This window comes from Miscanthus floridulus, chromosome 16 (assembly GCF_019320115.1).
Source record: "Miscanthus floridulus cultivar M001 chromosome 16, ASM1932011v1, whole genome shotgun sequence".
In the NCBI taxonomy this organism is placed as follows: Eukaryota; Viridiplantae; Streptophyta; class Magnoliopsida; order Poales; family Poaceae; genus Miscanthus; species Miscanthus floridulus.
In genome coordinates this window covers 66,819,974-66,836,672 of record NC_089595.1, presented here as the reverse complement: position 1 = coordinate 66,836,672, position 16,699 = coordinate 66,819,974, and the positions used below count along the sequence as shown (strand labels likewise).

At 41.4% G+C, this 16,699-nt stretch overlaps 1 protein-coding gene and 1 pseudogene across 1 annotated transcript; both read left to right on the top strand.

Moving 5' to 3' along the window:
- Nucleotides 1-4,206: 4,206 nt before the first annotated feature.
- Nucleotides 4,207-4,907, top strand: LOC136511946 (uncharacterized). Its single transcript, XM_066505961.1, has 4 exons — nucleotides 4,207-4,283; nucleotides 4,382-4,466; nucleotides 4,547-4,639; nucleotides 4,734-4,907. The coding sequence occupies exons 1-4, from the start codon at nucleotides 4,207-4,209 to the stop codon at nucleotides 4,905-4,907; spliced, it is 429 nt and encodes a 142-aa protein (XP_066362058.1).
- A 5,479-nt stretch (nucleotides 4,908-10,386) lies between these two features.
- Nucleotides 10,387-15,789, top strand: LOC136511947 (beta-glucosidase 22-like; annotated as a pseudogene).
- Nucleotides 15,790-16,699: the final 910 nt, after the last annotated feature.

Genomic DNA, 16,699 nt, shown 5'->3' with positions numbered 1-16,699 from the left:
ACGCTTCAAAGGTCCATCTTTTACACCTTAGCATCATTTGGTAGCCATTGTCTCCTATATTTCCTGTCTAAGCATATGTGCAAGCTACAATCCAAACTCTTAGCACATATGTAGGGGGAGCAATTGCTACCATTTGGGGTTCATGAACCTTGTCCATATTCACCAAAACCAAACTAGAGCTTTTAATTTCCCCCTTTTTGGTAATTGATGACAACCCTTTCACAAAGATATGAATTGAAATTCAATTGAATCCATGTTGCTTGCCCAAGCATATTTACCATGTGTTAAGTGCTAACCTAGTTTATCAAGTGATCATGAGATAGGTAGCACATTCCAAGTGGTGAAGCAAATGAAGATCACAGCATGATGATGATGTTGCCATGATGATGATCAAGTGCTTGGACTTGGAAAGAAGAAAGAGAAAAACAAAAAGCTCAAGGCAAAGGTATAAACCATAGGAGCTATTTTATTTTGGTGATCAAGACACTTAGAGAGTGTGATAAAATTTAGGTTTGATAGTCATACTATTAAGAGGGGTGAAACTCGTATCGAAATACGGTTATCAAAGTGTCACTAGATGCTCTAACTCATTGCATATGCATTTAGGATCTAGTGGAATGCTAACACCCTTGAAAATGTTTGTGAAAATATGCTAACACATGTGCACAAGGTGATACACTTAGTGGTTGGCACATTTGAGCAAGGGTGAAGAAGTTAGAGGTGAAAAGGAGTTAGTCTTGCTGGTCACTAAGTGACCAGATGCTGGTCTCAGAGGGACCGGCGCGTCCGGTCAAGTGTGGCAGCAAAGACGCTGGCATCGGTCAAACGATTGGATGCTAGGTCTTGGACTGACCGGACGCTGAGGTACAGCGTCTAGTCCTATTGTCGGGCAGCGTAGAGAAAAGTCATTGAGTGATCGGACGCTTGCAGGGTCCGGTCAAGCATGACCAGACACGTCCGATCAAAGAAAATCATTTCTGGAACCTTACTAGAAACGAACGGACGCTGGAGGCTGAGCGTCCGGTCAGTTTGTGTGCTGCATCCGGTCAACTGATGACCGTTGAAATCTGACGAACAGTATTTGAAGCAGGGGACACGTGGCGTGAATCACGTGACCGGACGCTGAGGGCCAGCGTCTGGTCGATTGGACCGGAGCGTCTGGTCACCCCGCGTTGTGCCCAGTGAAGGGGTACAATGGCTCTATTTCGTGGGGGCTTCTATTTAAGCCCCATGGCCGGTTGAAGCTCATACTCTTGGCCATTTTACATTGACATAGCAACCTTGTGAGCTTAGCCAAAGCCCTCCCACTCATCTCTATCATTGATTCATCATCTTTGTGAGATTGGGAGAGAATCCAAGTGCATTGCTTGAGTGATTGCATCTAGAGGCACTTGGTATTCGTGTTTCGCTGCGGGATTAGCTTGTTACTCTTGGTGGTTGCCGCCACCTAGACGGCTTGGAGCAGCGAGGATCGTCGAGTGGAGGGTGGTGATTGTCTCCGACTCCGATCGTGGTGATTGTGAGGGGTTCTTGACCTTTCCCCGGCGGAGAGCCAAAAGGTACTCTAGTTGATTGCTCGTGGCTTGTGTGATCCTCATCTTGTGTTGGTTGTGCAGCACACTATTAAGGGTTTGGCGTGTGAAGCCAATTAGCGCGTGAACCTCCAAGTGAGTGAATCGTCACAATGAGGAGTAGCTTGTCGGCTAGCAACTGAACCTCGGTAAAAAATCATTGTGTTCATCATTTGATTCTGAGATGATTGGTCTTTATTGTTATTCATTCTTGTGATTGATTGGCTCTTTTCTCGATACGACGGTATAACCTTCTTGCTCACTCTCTTTATATTACCGCAAACTAGTTAACAAGCTCTTTAGTGTAGCTAGTTGTGAGAGCTTGTTAGTTTGGTTAGTATGGCTCTTTAGTTAGCCTTTGAGAGCACATTAACATAGTATAGTGACATAGCTATTGTATGGATACAAACTATATCAACTAGAATTATGGTAGGTGGCTTGCATTTTTAGTAGGCTAGCGCAACACTTGTTTCGCCTCATAATTATCTAACCAGTTTGCTAAGTGTTGTTGTAGAAATTTTTATTATGCTATTCACCCCCCCCCCTCTAGCCATTAGGACCTTTCAGCGGCATTGGCCCTCAGTGCCCGTAACACTGAGCTAGCGAAGAAAAACATGCACCACCATCGCCTAGGTCCTAGTGGCTACAGTGGCAAAGGAGGCGGTGTTTAGAAAGATTGAGGAAGAGGCAGCCGAATCCGGGGCATACAACTTGAAGGGGGTTTTGAGGCGTGCAAGTAACTAGATCCTAGGAAGGAGTCTAGAAGGATCCAGCGCCCTAAAGTTTGATAACCTAGAGACCGAACAGGCAGTATCGAAGATACCGAAATATGGTGAAGAGAAAGAGAAGGGCTCATTCAAGGCTTCTAGAGAGAGGGACGAGCTTAGCCTTGCCCTGGGAAACTCCGAGCACACAGGCCGCATCAGGGGTTTAGGGAAAAGAACGACGTGAAAGTATGGATTCGAAGAGGACAAACACATGTATAGGAAACATGGCAGAGACCGGGAGGCTAGTCTTGAGGTCCAAGTGAAGGCTCTAGTTGCAAAGGCACTGGAGGAGCAAGGGTTGTCTACAGAGCCATGGATAGTAATGGCTTCGTTGAGAGAACTAACATTAGTTGCCAGCCCTCCAGAAGTTCCCAATAGCCAAGGTTCCACTACAGCCACAACCCCCGTCGATTGCATACGGGAACCAACTGCTTGCACCTTGGTGATTTCATTGGCAGGAAAAACACTATGATGGAGGTGGCAACGGGTGTGGCACATCCTCCTGGCGGCCATCATCCCAATAATAGGATCCCGCCAGACTACACTAGGGTAGAGGTGCATACCATGAAGCCCAAATTCATGCAGTGGCGCATAGACCACCCAACTCCTGACGGACAGTAGTTTCTCAGAGAAGTAATGAACCAGTTCATCCTATGGCATAAACGGGACATTATATTGTGTGCTTCTTCGTCGCCTATTGAATGTGTGGAGGGAGTCCTTAAGGAGGGGGAGATACTTTCACCATCTCGTGACCACTACTTGCCTAAGATGCCATAGTCTTCCCCACCTCCTAGCGAGCAGATGCCTGAGATGCCACAGCCTTCTCCGCCTCGTAAGGAGCAAGAGCCTGATAAGATGCCACAACCTTCTCCACCTAGGAAGGAGCAAGGGCCTAATGTGGACCCAGTACACAAACAACAAAAAGGTGTTCACAAGGAGCCAGAAATTTGGAAACAGATTCCAATCACCATAAGGCCAATTTATACGTCGATAAAAGATGTAACGTCGACACACAAGTGGTATTCCCATGATTAGTTTAAGCCTGAGAACCAAGTCAAAGAAGTCCCAACATCTGATGAGGCACTCAGCCGCATTCGTCAACCAACAAAGAGGTATCCAAATATCGATGCCACCAAATGGTCCAAGGATTGCCTGAGAACCTATGAAAGAGGCAAGCCCTTCCTACCAAATCGGAACATCCAGTGCCTATCACTTGGAATGAAAAGGTTCCATGATTGGTACTTGCGTGTTCTCCAGACAAAAATACAAATCATACAAGCATGCTTTCTCCCAACACATTTGGAGGCCCAAAAGGGAAAATTGTCTTTCACTTTAATGACATGTAGACAACCTTTCACCTTGGAGAAATGGAAATGAATCTAGTTCGCACGTGGTGCCTATAAGTCCTTGTCCTTTTCATATGATATGATTCTAATCTTTGGATTTTATTATAACTAACCAACGCCGTGATTTCTAGAATGCAAGTGCACAATTCAAAACAAATGCCAAGTGTGCGAGATGGGTACTTAGACCCTCAATGCATAGCACAGACAAACTTTACTTACGCCAAACAGTGGGCACTGGATTGCAAATAGCTAGCTGCTGGAGAGACCATTGAGAATAAAGAGAAAATCCGGAATAAGGAAATAAGGGAGGCGTCCCTTAAGGTTGCGGCATATATTTCCCTAGCTTTGAAACATCTCCAACACAACACCACTATATGGCTGACATACAACTTCGAGTAAGTTCAACTGTATACTTAAAGCTTTTAGAATACATATTGTTTTGTTCGATGAAAAAGAGCGTATCCATTTCTATGATTAAATTCATGTAGCAATCACTGGATTGCTATAGGCGTCGATGTTGGGATGGGCATGGCATGGGTCTTTGATTCAATAGATAAGGACCCGAGCACATACAAAGACTTTATAGCGATTCTCAAGACGTATACATATCGGCAATCCTCTTATATGTTTCTATATATACTTGTAGCATTCAGTTTTAAATACTAACAAGTTGCATTTGTTAAATTCATTCGAACAGGGCGTACAGGTTCTACGTTAAAACGCATAAAGGGAGGCATGATCCAAAAAGGAAGGAAAACATGTGTGTCAAAATAAAATGTGCGGTAAGTGAAACTTACTTTAGTACTTCCATTACGTTGTTGTCAAAAATATTACTTAACATTTTTATATGAGAAACACACAGTGCCCCAAACAGAAGCCTGAGAGTGTACATTGTAGATATTACGTATGCAGTATCATAAGTAACATCACTACCTACAGGAGACACCCCTGTAGGGTAAGTTTGATCCTCTTCACCCGTAGTATACAAACTTGGTACAAAACGCACATATATGTTACGAAATACTAAACCTAAACTTGTTTTCTTGTAGTGGCAAGATGAGAAAGGTGTGAGAAATGATCCACACAAAGATGACAACCTCTTGGACCTCGTCAACGACCTTTGCAACTTTATAATGGACCAGATTGTGCATGTCAGAGACACTTACCATGGCCCATTGTCCGACTTAGGTAGGAATCCTCAGTACCAACATCTTCGTGAGTGAGAAAGGTTAGGCTTAGGCCGTTGATTGGACTTGTGAATGGAATGTGATCGGACTTCTGAATGTCATCGGACTTGTGTATATAATGTGATCGGACTTGTGAACTTGTGAATGTGATTGGACTTGTGAATGTGATGCAATGATGAATTATATGCAATATATTGTTGGTCGGTCTGAATATATATAATGGTCTGGTGGACTTGTGGATATATATGTATATGTATATGATCTAGTCAAATTTGATACTGAAATTTTGAAAAAAAAAAAACTGGCAGGAAAAGCACTATAGGGGCGGCTGTAACCGCACCAACCGTCCCTACAAATTATATTTATCAAATCGATATGTAGGGGTGGCAACTAGCCATTTGTAGTAACGATTTGGTAGGGGCGGCTGGCCAAACCGTCCCTATAAACCCTCTTTAGCCGCTCCTACAAATCGTTACCATAGGAGTGGGAGGAAGGACGGATTTGTTTTAATTCCACATATTACAGGGTAAAAAAAAGATATAGTATTACAATGGTACAGTCCTTTTCTTCACTCCTTTTTTACGGTACTTTAGCTTCGTACCACAAATTAACTAGAATTTAATCATCCTGAAATTTTATACGCATGTGTTCTGGTAATTTCACCCGCACATCGTAGCCGCTGCTGAGAATTGAGATAGCGCCTGGTGGCACAACAGGAGCCCCTCCGGATCGGAGGTTGTTGATACGTATACGTAGGCACTGCTCCCATGCATGCCCCACCAAATCTGCCGGCACAGACGATTGACCTCTGATAGCTCATCATACATCGTGGTGGGTTCTTTTTTGCCATCAATCGTGCCGTCTTATATTCGCAGACGTTGCCGTCTTCCTGGCTCCCTCTGTTCGCCTGTTATACTTAGAGCGTACAAAAGTTTTCTTTAAATTTATCCTCTATTCTCTAAATTATCATTGGAGAGATATTCTTTTTTGCAATCTATACTTTTTATCCTTCTATAGTTTTCTGTATCTCGTGTGCACTCTAAAGAGCTAACCTGTTTTTCACCTTTGGCTAGCGAAAAATATGAAATATGGATGATAATATTTGAAAATATAATTTAAAAAATTATTAGATGGCATTTTTTCACCAAAATCTATATTCCTATCAATAAGAAAGGACATAAAGATGCCCTTGCACTTGCTCTACGTCTAAAAAAATACGACTCCATACTAAGCTAAATTATGTTTGTTTTAACCAAATTTATATCACAAGTAAATATATATAATGTCAAATAAGCATTGTTCTCATAAACGACCGTTTAGCCCATTTACACACCGTTTAAACGCTACACGGTGGTACACCGTTCTGTTTAATCGGTTGTTTTGACCGTTTAAACGGCCATTTTGGCTGTTTAAACACCCGTTTTGACCGACTAATGGGCTAAACAGCAGGTGACCGATTATTTACCGTTTACTGTTTAGGATAAAATGACAAATAAGTATAATTAGATTCATTATGACTTATATTTCATAATATATCTATTTAGAGTAATAAATATTGGCACTATTTTCACTATCTCTGTCTTGAAAAAGTCACATTTTAGTTGTCTTATGTCAAATAATCTCAGGTTTAACAAAATTTATAAAGAAGAGTATCAATGTTTTGTAACACTACATAGGTACTATATTTCATGATAAATCTAACAATACACATTTAATTCATAAATTTTAGTAACTTTTTATACTAAATTAATTAAATTAGTGATTATTGATTTAAGACAAAACCAAAACATTACTCTTTGTGAGATGGAGGCATTATAAATTTGATTCCATTTACAATAGTTTAACTAAGAGCAAAACTAGAGTTGCATGCTTTTGGCCTGTTTGAGGCTTTTCAATTTCAGTATTCAAATTTTTTCAGCCATCCCAAATTACAGAAATCCACAAAATTTCGAGGAAATTTTACCGAATTTTTTAAGTGTTCAACAAAAGATATGGTTTTCTAAAATTTTTGGATCTAAACAAAATATTAGCATGATCTATGAGTACACGTCTATTGGATACAAAAAATGCAACATGAATAATAGAAAATATGAGTTGAGTTATATATTTACAATGAAGCACATGCATTAGTGTAATACAAAACTTCAAATTTTCTTTCAATCACTAGAATTTATGAAATTTTGATGAAGTTTCACCAAATTTTTTAATCTTGGGCCTATTCAGTACACCTAAAAGATGACTGCTGTAGTTGTGGCTAAAGATGGCAACGGGGACCCGATCCCCGATTCCCCGCGGGGAATTCTTCCATTAGGGGATGGGGATGGTGGAGAATTGATCCCCACGGAGATGGAATTGGTAGAATTGTTGTCCCCGTCGGGGATGGCGGAGACGGGGATGGTACCCTGGTCCCCGACCCCGATCCCCGCATCCCCGCCCCGTGAAGCAGCACCATCGAATCGCAGTAGCCAGGGGCGCAAGGCCCATGTAAGAAAAGGCCCATTAGCCCCGAAGTATATATACACGCAAGACTATGTTGCTAGATTGATTAGACTAATGAGTATCACATGATTTATGAATCTGTGATCTTTTATGAATATATGAACCTTGCTGCTAGATTTATGCATGTGTGAATCTGTCAACCTTGCAAGATTTATGTCTGTGTATGTTGTTGTATCGGGGACGGGGATCCCCGCAGGGACGAAATCCCCGCCGGGGATCGGGGATGGGGAAGGAAGGCTCCCCGTGGTTGTTCATGGGGACGGGGCCGGGGAAAATTCCCCCCCGCGGGGACGGGGATGGTGGCTTATCCTCCGACGGGGAATTCCCCGTTGCCATCTTTAGTTGTGGCTGTTAGCTCTCTCAACATAGCACTATAAGGGCAGCTCCAGCAATGTTATAAGAGCTAACGTACTCATAGAATATTTATTGAGTAAGGAGAGATAATGATAAATTAGCTCGTCGTGAAGAGTTAAGCTGACACACTGATTTTTCTAAGATTCATGTGTCTATACTTACATATTTTTCTATATTAGCATGTTAGATTACTTTTTCTTTTGACTCTATTATTGAGGGTGCCCTGTACGCTATGTTGTAGCAGCAGCATTAGATTTAGTGAACGCACCCTGTTTTGATAGGAGAGCTGCAGTAAAAATAACTTACTATACTCTATGCCCTAAAAAGAATACAATTATAGGTTTGGTCCGAGTCAAATTATTTTAATTTCAATTAAAATTATTTAAAATAATATCAACATTAGTAACTTTGAATAGGTATCTTATAAAAAAATATTCTATGATGAGTCCAATGAAAAATATTTAATATGATAAGTATTAGTACCATTTTATATAAATTTGGACAAATTTAAGAGAATTTGACGACTTAATACGGTTCTAGAATTGTATCTTTGTAACGGAGTTAGTACTATATAAAGCTGGGAGTGTAACAGCTAGCGAGCAAGCGTCCATTCGTGTGCACGTACGTCACCGATGACCATTTGTTTTCGTCGTCTTACAGTAGCACTGTCGTGGCACCTTTGGTTGTTTGCAGCCGGCGGTTGAATATGGTTGCATCTGGCGTCGGTGACTTCCACACCTCTCCAACTTCACTCATTCACCACCACCGGAGACTTGCCACTGAGCAATTTAATCTCATGCATGAGCAATTTAATCTCATGCATGATTGGGACGTTCTTGAACTTCGAAAAAAAAAGGGCCAAAACTACGTAGCTTTCCTGGTGCTCTATTAATAGAAGTTAAATCAAATCCCAGATTACGATAAGGAATTTGAAGTCGTTGCCATTTTGTTTCACAAACAAATGATGCCAGCTAGGCGCACAACATCACAATGGAGTATCGTAGAAGCAGATATTAAAATCTTTTTTTTATCGATTTCAACGTAAAATTTAGGTTTATGGAACAGATGCCACACTTATACTTTACATAGTACCATCGTCATCGTCAATCTCTAGAATTTGCCGGTCCAGTCACGAAGATGCTCATAGGGGTAGGGTTTGTACGTGTGTATTCGTATGGTAAATGTGTGTTGTGAGTGTCTGCGTTGTACTGTATAATTCTAAAAAAAATACCCTCACTCAAGCAACATACCCACACATTTTAGTTTCTCTTGCTCTCAACCATACACCTTTTTTAATATAACTTTTCAAAGAACATTAGCGGGCTGGGGACAAATTACTTAAGTGGAACGAATTAGGTATTAAGATTGCATTTGTGCACCTAGTTGACTAGAAAGATTTAATCAAATGGTCCCTTGCTGATCAAGGGATTTTTCCACGATGCAATAGTCAATGTATAAACATTTAGTAAACCAAATGGCATTGTCTCTAAATAAGTCTATTTGCAGGTTAAAATTACCCTTCAAAATCAAGATCTTAGTGTGGTTCTTGCTTAAGGGGGTTATCGTAACAAAAGAAAGTCTCATAAAGAAAAATTGGAATGTAATTCACAAATGTTGTTTTGCAACGACAAGGAAACCACCCAACACCTATTTTTCAATTGTCATGTTGCAAGATTTATTTGAAGAATCCTTCAAGTACATTTGGTTTATGGCCACCAAGTAACATCACAAATTACATTTTCTAGGGTTTATGCTTCACCAAGTTAGACTAAAAAATACGATCTCAAATTCATGTGAGAGGAAGTGTAAATTTTTTTTGGTATATTTAGTTGAGTAGAAATGATGTGGCCTTAGACAAAAATAGATTAAATTCTTATTTGTAGGTTATTTTCAGGACTAGCTATTGGACTTGCTTTTGGCCATCCTTCAAAAGAAATGCGACAAACCAGGTTTTGAAGTAGGCATATCATATATTGATACAACATCAATAGAGATCTTCACCGACCATGGGCGGCTGTCATCCAATAGGCTTAGCAATCAAGTTGTTGGTCATTTTTTTCCAATTGTTTTTTGGGAGCTTGTTTTAAATAGCCGGAGACTAGAATTATAATTAACTAGGGAAAAGTGGAAAAGTTGTACAGCTCGTTCGGCCGGTACACAAGAGTACTGTGTACTAGTTTGTCCCGTCTGATTTTGACTGATTCAATAATATTCTGTGAGAGAGAATAAGTTGAAACAAGCTGAGACAAGCTAGAACACGCTGGTAGTCCGCATGAAAGGAGAAGAAGAGAGATAGAAATAGAGATGTATTGAAAAAGAGAAATGTGTATTGAAAAGTGAGAATGACAATTAATCAGAACAAGTGTGGAAAGCTAGAAAGTCAAGCGCTTCCTTTATTCCAAAAATTACAATACGTTTTGACTTAGATTCAGAGCTTATTATGCACTTAAATATACACTATATTTATATTTTTTTGTGAAAGATACACTATATTTATATGTGTATATATAATAAAAATGTAGTATCTCAAGAGTACAGAACGTCACGTAATTTGAAACGGAGTGAGTATTGTAGAAGAGGAGTACAACCACTAGCCTGTCCTCATCCATCCACGTTCCTCGCAGACTGATAAGGGTACATAAGTAAGGCGCACCGCACCGCACATCCGCCTGCAGGATCGGAGAGCGGCAGGCAAAGTACTCCAGAGAAGAGTCGAGGCGTCACTCGCGACTGAGAGAGACAGAGATATGGGGGTCCCTACCCCTACTCGTCCCTGCAGCTGCAGCAGCAGGCACGTCCTCCTCCTCGTGTCGCTGCAGCTGCTTCTTGTGGCGCCATGGCAGGGCGAGACGGCAGCTCGAGCTCTCAACTTAACCAGGCAAGATTTCCCCAGGGTCTTCGTCTTTGGGGCCGGCACATCAGCTTATCAGGTAGGAGCACACAACTCAGCTTCAGGGGGTGTTTTAAACTTTAGTCGCTGTCCCATCGGATGTTTCGACACATGCATAGAGTATTAAATATAGACTAATTACGAAACTAATTGCACAACTTGTGACTAATTTGCGAGACGAATCTTTTAAGCCTAATTAGTTCAGACAATGTAGTGCTACAGTAAACATGTGCTACGTATGGGTTAATTAAGCTTAATAAATTTGTCTCGTGGAGTGACGGATTCTGTAATTTGTTTTTTATTAGTATCCTAACACCCCATGCGACGGGGACATCTCCTGAATTTTAGTCACCGGATCCACACACACACCCTTAGGTTGGCCCGCGTGGAGTTTTGTTTTGGCGCAATTGAAGAGTTCTTGCTAGTCTTAACTTTATCTTATAATTTGGTTAGCTATGTGGTACGTATTTGCTGGTTCCTTGCTTAACTTCATTATTTTGTTGTGCGTATATATATATATATATATATATATATATATGTGTGTGTGTGTATAGTACGAAGGGGCAACCGATGAAGATGGAAGGAGCCCAAGCATATGGGACACGTTTACTCATGCAGGTAGGTGATCCTTAATTTCTGAATCATTTTGAGCCCCAATTTTGAGCAAAAAGAAAGGAGAAGGGAGATGATATGAGAGGAGAGCAGAAGAGGGAGAAGAGAAAGTCTCATTGGCTCTGCCTCTGTCCTTGCCACTAAATTCGAAGAAAATTGCATATATAGCAGTAGCAGTTAGCAGCTTCTCTTCCCTTGTTCATTGTTAGATTATGATTGGAATTCCAACGATACAAATGGCTACAGAGATGGCACACCCTCGCAGAAAAAACGCAGAAAAAAAAGTAGAGATGTAAGGTGTGTTATCCGTGAACCCATAAATAGACTTAATTTAACAGATTACCTGCATAACCTACAAATAATTAAGTCTATTTATGAATTTGCAGATAACCCGCCTTGTATTTCTTAAAAAAAAAGAAAAGAAAAACCAAAGACGCTAGACGTTATATCGAATTCGTCGCCACATGCCTTTTTTTCCCCACCTTTTGGTTGTTTCGAGGGATTGGAAGTGACGTATTATTCATATGTACTTCGATTTGCTCGGTCCATTTGGATTCTAGTTTTTGTATTACGCCTGGCGTTTATAGTCTTGGTTTTTCTTTGTACAGTAGCTCTTTCTTTTTAGGATTATGAGCTATATATATTATATATTCATATATATATTCACGTTATTGTGACCTCAGGTAGGATGCCGGACAAAAGCAGCGGCGATCTAGGGGCAGACGGCTACCACAAATACAAGGTCTGCACTCCATTTGCATTCGCTAGACGGCTACCAAGTACTACCAAAATATAATGCAATCGCCTATGTTAGCAGACAGTGATGTCTGGTCTTTGGACCGTGAACCCAATCCGTAGAATCTTCTTGTTTTGTTTGTTGCTTTCGTTGGCACATACTTACTTAGCTACAGATTTCTTGCCTCTACTTTTCACACCATACCTTGTTGACAAATGGAATGCATGGAACTAGGTGGTACCAGATTTAATTTTTAACCGTTAAGATAAGATATGATATAGTACTACCTCCTGTCCAAAAAACTTTTGACACTTTAGGATTTGATTTTTGTTTATTAGAACAGATCAAGAGAGATGCAAAATGACCACCCTGTTTGTTTCGCTGAAATTTGGCTTATATTGATTTGTTGTGAGAGAAAAATACCGTTCATTCGCTGAAAACTACTGCGGAAGTAGTTCAATGGCCCTTATGCAGCAGCAGGATGCAGCTGTGGCTGATTGATTTGTACAGTAACTGCTGTCTGCTGAGCGTGGTGTGTCTGCAGCAAGCAGCAGCGCTGTAGAAGCACAGCCGGTCAGAGCTCATATGCATAGGACCACGTATACGGAGGCTAAGGTCTTCTTTAAATCGAGGGGGTAAAGTTTTGGGTGTCACGTCGGGTGTCACATATGGATGTTGTATGTCGTGTTCGGATACTAATAAAAAAATAAATTACAGAATCCATTTGTAATCCACGAGACGAATTTATTAAGCCTAATTATTTCGTCATTAGCGCATGTGTTACTGTAGCACCCCATTGTCAAATCATGGCTAATTAGGCTTAAATGATTTGTCTCGCAAATTAGTTGCAAACTGTGCAATTAGTTATTTTTTTAGTCTATATTTAATACTCTATGCATATGTCAAACATTAAATGGGATAAGGAGTAAACTTTAGGGGGAGGAACTAGACCTAAGAGTTGGACGAGAGAGAGAATGATTTAACGTACAAGAAAGCTTTGTGTAAAATGATTAGTGCCAAATGCGACTGCGCTTTTTACTCACAAGGCCGGACACATTTTCAGGGAGACGTGCAGTTGATGAGTGATACTGGCCTCGAGGCCTACCGCTTCTCCATTTCTTGGTCCAGGCTTCTTCCAAGTAAGAACCACACTACTAGGCACTAGCTCTACCTTTCAATTTCATGGTAAATTTGTTTAAAGTTCCAAGTATTAATCTGACATCACTGATGTTATTTATTAATATAATTGGCGTTCTGGCCCTTTCTCTGCACTGTATGATCGCAGGAGGAAGAGGACCCATCAACCCCAAGGGTCTCCAGTATTACAACAACCTCATCAATGAGCTAGTGAAACGGGGTACGTAGGTTACCATGTCAAGTGCTGCCGGCTCATCATCAATTCATCATGCATACTGCACTGTACTGAATCTGGATCTGAATCTGAAGTTCTGAACCTACCTAATCTGCTGGATTATTCAGGAATTGAGATACACGTGACCCTGTACCACCTGGATTTCCCTCAGATCCTGGAGGACGAGTACCATGGCTGGCTGAGCCCCAGGGTGGTGTAAGAACTACTAGGATCTCTGTCTCTCTGCTGCTTGCTTGCTTGAGCAACACTGTTCATTCAGAGTTTCAGATAGGCCGTGCAATATAATGCATGCAACTGATGACAACTGCATGCAGGGAGGACTTCACGGCGTACACGGACGTGTGCTTCCGCGAGTTCGGCGACCGGGTGAGGCACTGGACCACCATGGACGAGCCCAACGTGATCTCCATCGCGGCCTACGACAACGGCGCCTTCCCGCCGTGCCGCTGCTCCGCGCCGTTCGGGATCAACTGCACTGCCGGCAACTCCAGCGTGGAGCCCTACATCGTCGGCTACCACTCCATACTGGCGCACGCCGCCGCCGTCAGACTCTACAGAGAGAAGTACCAGGCGACGCAGAAGGGCGTCGTCGGCATGAACGTCTACAGCTTCTGGAACTACCCGTTCTCGTCCAGCCCCGCTGACGTCGAGGCGACGCAGAGATCATTCGACTTCATGATTGGCTGGTGAGTGTGTTCAGTGTTCACTCCTCGCTTCTGAATCACTGACGACTGATCAGCATTCTTATATAGCTATGATTTAGTAAGATAACCCCTTGGTGTATGGAGACTACCCTGAAGTGATGAAGAGGATAATCGGGTCCCGACTTCCGAAGTTCACCAAACAGCAGTCGGAGATGATCCGTGGGACGGCTGATTTCATTGGCATAAACCACTACACATCAGTGTACGTCAGTGATCGGTCCAACGCAGCAGACACCACCGGTCCCCGGGACTACAACGCTGATCTGGCCGCTACCTTCAGATGTAATTTGTCCAATAAACCAGCTTCATTACATACATACATATATATATAGCACATCACCCTTGTCACCTTATCACAGCAGCGTCGAGCATCTTGCCAAGGAATTAGGCAGCTTAATTAAAGAATTTAAAATCAAACATGTCACAATTTCATTACCTGCTGTAACTAGAATATAACCTGCTTGTTTGTTGTTGCAGTTTCTCGCGATGATCCAGCCACTGGCCAGGTATATATACTGTCAACTCTTTTTACGAATTTCATCGACTCCTTATTCCTTAATACTGTAACTGAATTGAATTACGACCAACCAAATACAGTAGCGTTTTTCACTCTTCCTGTAACTCTTTCTTTTTGGTTATAACTGATCAAAGTTGATGTGCTAATCTCTATACAGTTTATCCCAATCAACATGCCAAGCGATCCACAGGGCCTGCAATTTATGCTTGAGTATCTCACCCAAACCTACAACAACATTCCTGTCTACATCCAAGAAAATGGCAAGTGACCTACCTAGTACTTAAATACCCTGCGGCTTTTCTCAATTATATACATCCTGCCACAACTATGAGTGCTACCAATGTACTATTACCTTGCACCACTAAGTTATTGGGTTACAATAATGTTTCCAAAAATATTCTTCGGCACAGGTGGTGCCTGACCTGCAAATTCTGTAGAAATTGAGCTAGATTTTTTACTTTACTACTCGCATAGTTATTTCCATGTATCAAGGCAAAATACATCTTGTCCAGGCTTTTGCAATTCGACTAACTCCTATTTGCTCTTCCATAACGTTACATACATTTAGGCTATATGTCGCTCTTCAACGATTCCATTCATGACCATGAGAGAACGGAGTTCTTGAGTGGCTACATTGGCAGTGCACTCGCTGCACTCAGGTATGGGATAAATAAATTAAAGGTTGATAGTATTATTATTTTCTCCAAGCATAAGACATTTTCCCCAAAAAATTGATGTATTCGCAAAAAAGGAAAAAAAAAATGATCGATGTTGTGCTTCCTGCAGGAATGGAGCCAATGTGAAGGGATACTTCGTTTGGTCATTCCTGGATGTATTTGAGCTGCTGGCAGGCTACATTTCGCGATACGGCCTCTATCATGTTGATTTTCAGGACCCGGAGCTGCCAAGAGTGCCAAAACTCTCTGCCCAGTGGTACGGCAAATTCTTGAGGGGTGAAATCGGAATAAACATAGAGGACGTTATCAGTAATGATGCACGCTCACATGCTGAACAATGAGTCTACTAGCAGCACATATAGCAGAGGAAAAGAATGTTTCTTATCCATTCTTTTTCAACAGTTTCTTATATTTAGTCAGGCTCAGAATTCAGTGTTTATGAATCATAGCCATAGGTACACCCCTTTAGCTGCAGCATATATGCACCATAGGAACAGTTGTCATGAGACACTTGTCACTACTAATACAAATAATACAGAGAGAACTCTTGCAAATCATTGGATTTCTTACTATTGAAAATCTTATAAGAAAAATCGAGTGTTGCAATTAAGTGAGACCATCCTTGGTATGCCAGGAACTTGCAAGTGTATTTCAAATGTAATGACACAAGTCAATTGACAAGGTATCAGAGGTCCAACCATTTCCAAAATTTCGCTTTTGCATTCTGGACTATTCTAAAATCACTGAACCTCTTTTAAACTTTCTTTGTCACTTATATTTGCATTGGGAACCCTGCTTTTACGCTTATTGTTTCGCACATCCTTCCGTATTGGTCGATTGATATGTGCACGTATATTTCCGGGTGATAAGATCGATTTTCAATCTTACTAAAAAATCAAGATTGTGAGTATGTTTTTGCAAACTCTTGGAGATGCTCTAAGAGTATTCTATTTTCAGCATTTAAAAACATCTGAAAATTGGTTGTCCCTTAGAAAACCACTCCTTGCCAATGTAATCGCAACAAGAGGTGGGGCTTAGGCCATGCGCTCGGCTTGGCTCTCTAATGCTCCATACCGCTCCGAGTCGTGTCAAGGCATGTCGGACCTTATTGTGTCACGAGTTTTTGATTTGTCCCAAACATGGTCCATAGCATTACCGACCCGCACACTAGCTTTGTTCAACCGCTTATTGCTGTGATGAATCTATTATGCAATTACCTTTGACATTTTCGAGACAACAAGGACTTTGGAATATCCAAGATTAACGACACATATGGATTCCGCTGGCAACATTAAGGGCATGTTTGTCACAGCTCATAACAGCTTTATGAACTGTTGTGAGCTGTTTTATTTGCCACACACTTATTTCTACAATAGCTTCACACATGAAGCTATTTTTCTCCCTCTCTCACAAAGACATGAGTTGGGATGAAGGTGAAAAAAATACTTTATCCTAGATCTCTCTCTC

What these genes read in the sequence shown, in the direction of transcription:
- LOC136511946 (XM_066505961.1), top strand. Translation starts at nt 4,207, where the DNA reads ATGGGCATGGCATGGGTCTTTGATTCAATAGATAAGGACCCGAGCACA. An exon ending in GTGTCAAAATAAAATGTGCG is followed by an intron (nt 4,467 to 4,546) that starts GTAAGTGAAACT and finishes AGAAACACACAG; the next exon opens with TGCCCCAAACAGAAGCCTGA. An exon ending in ACAGGAGACACCCCTGTAGG is followed by an intron (nt 4,640 to 4,733) that starts GTAAGTTTGATC and finishes GTTTTCTTGTAG; the next exon opens with TGGCAAGATGAGAAAGGTGT.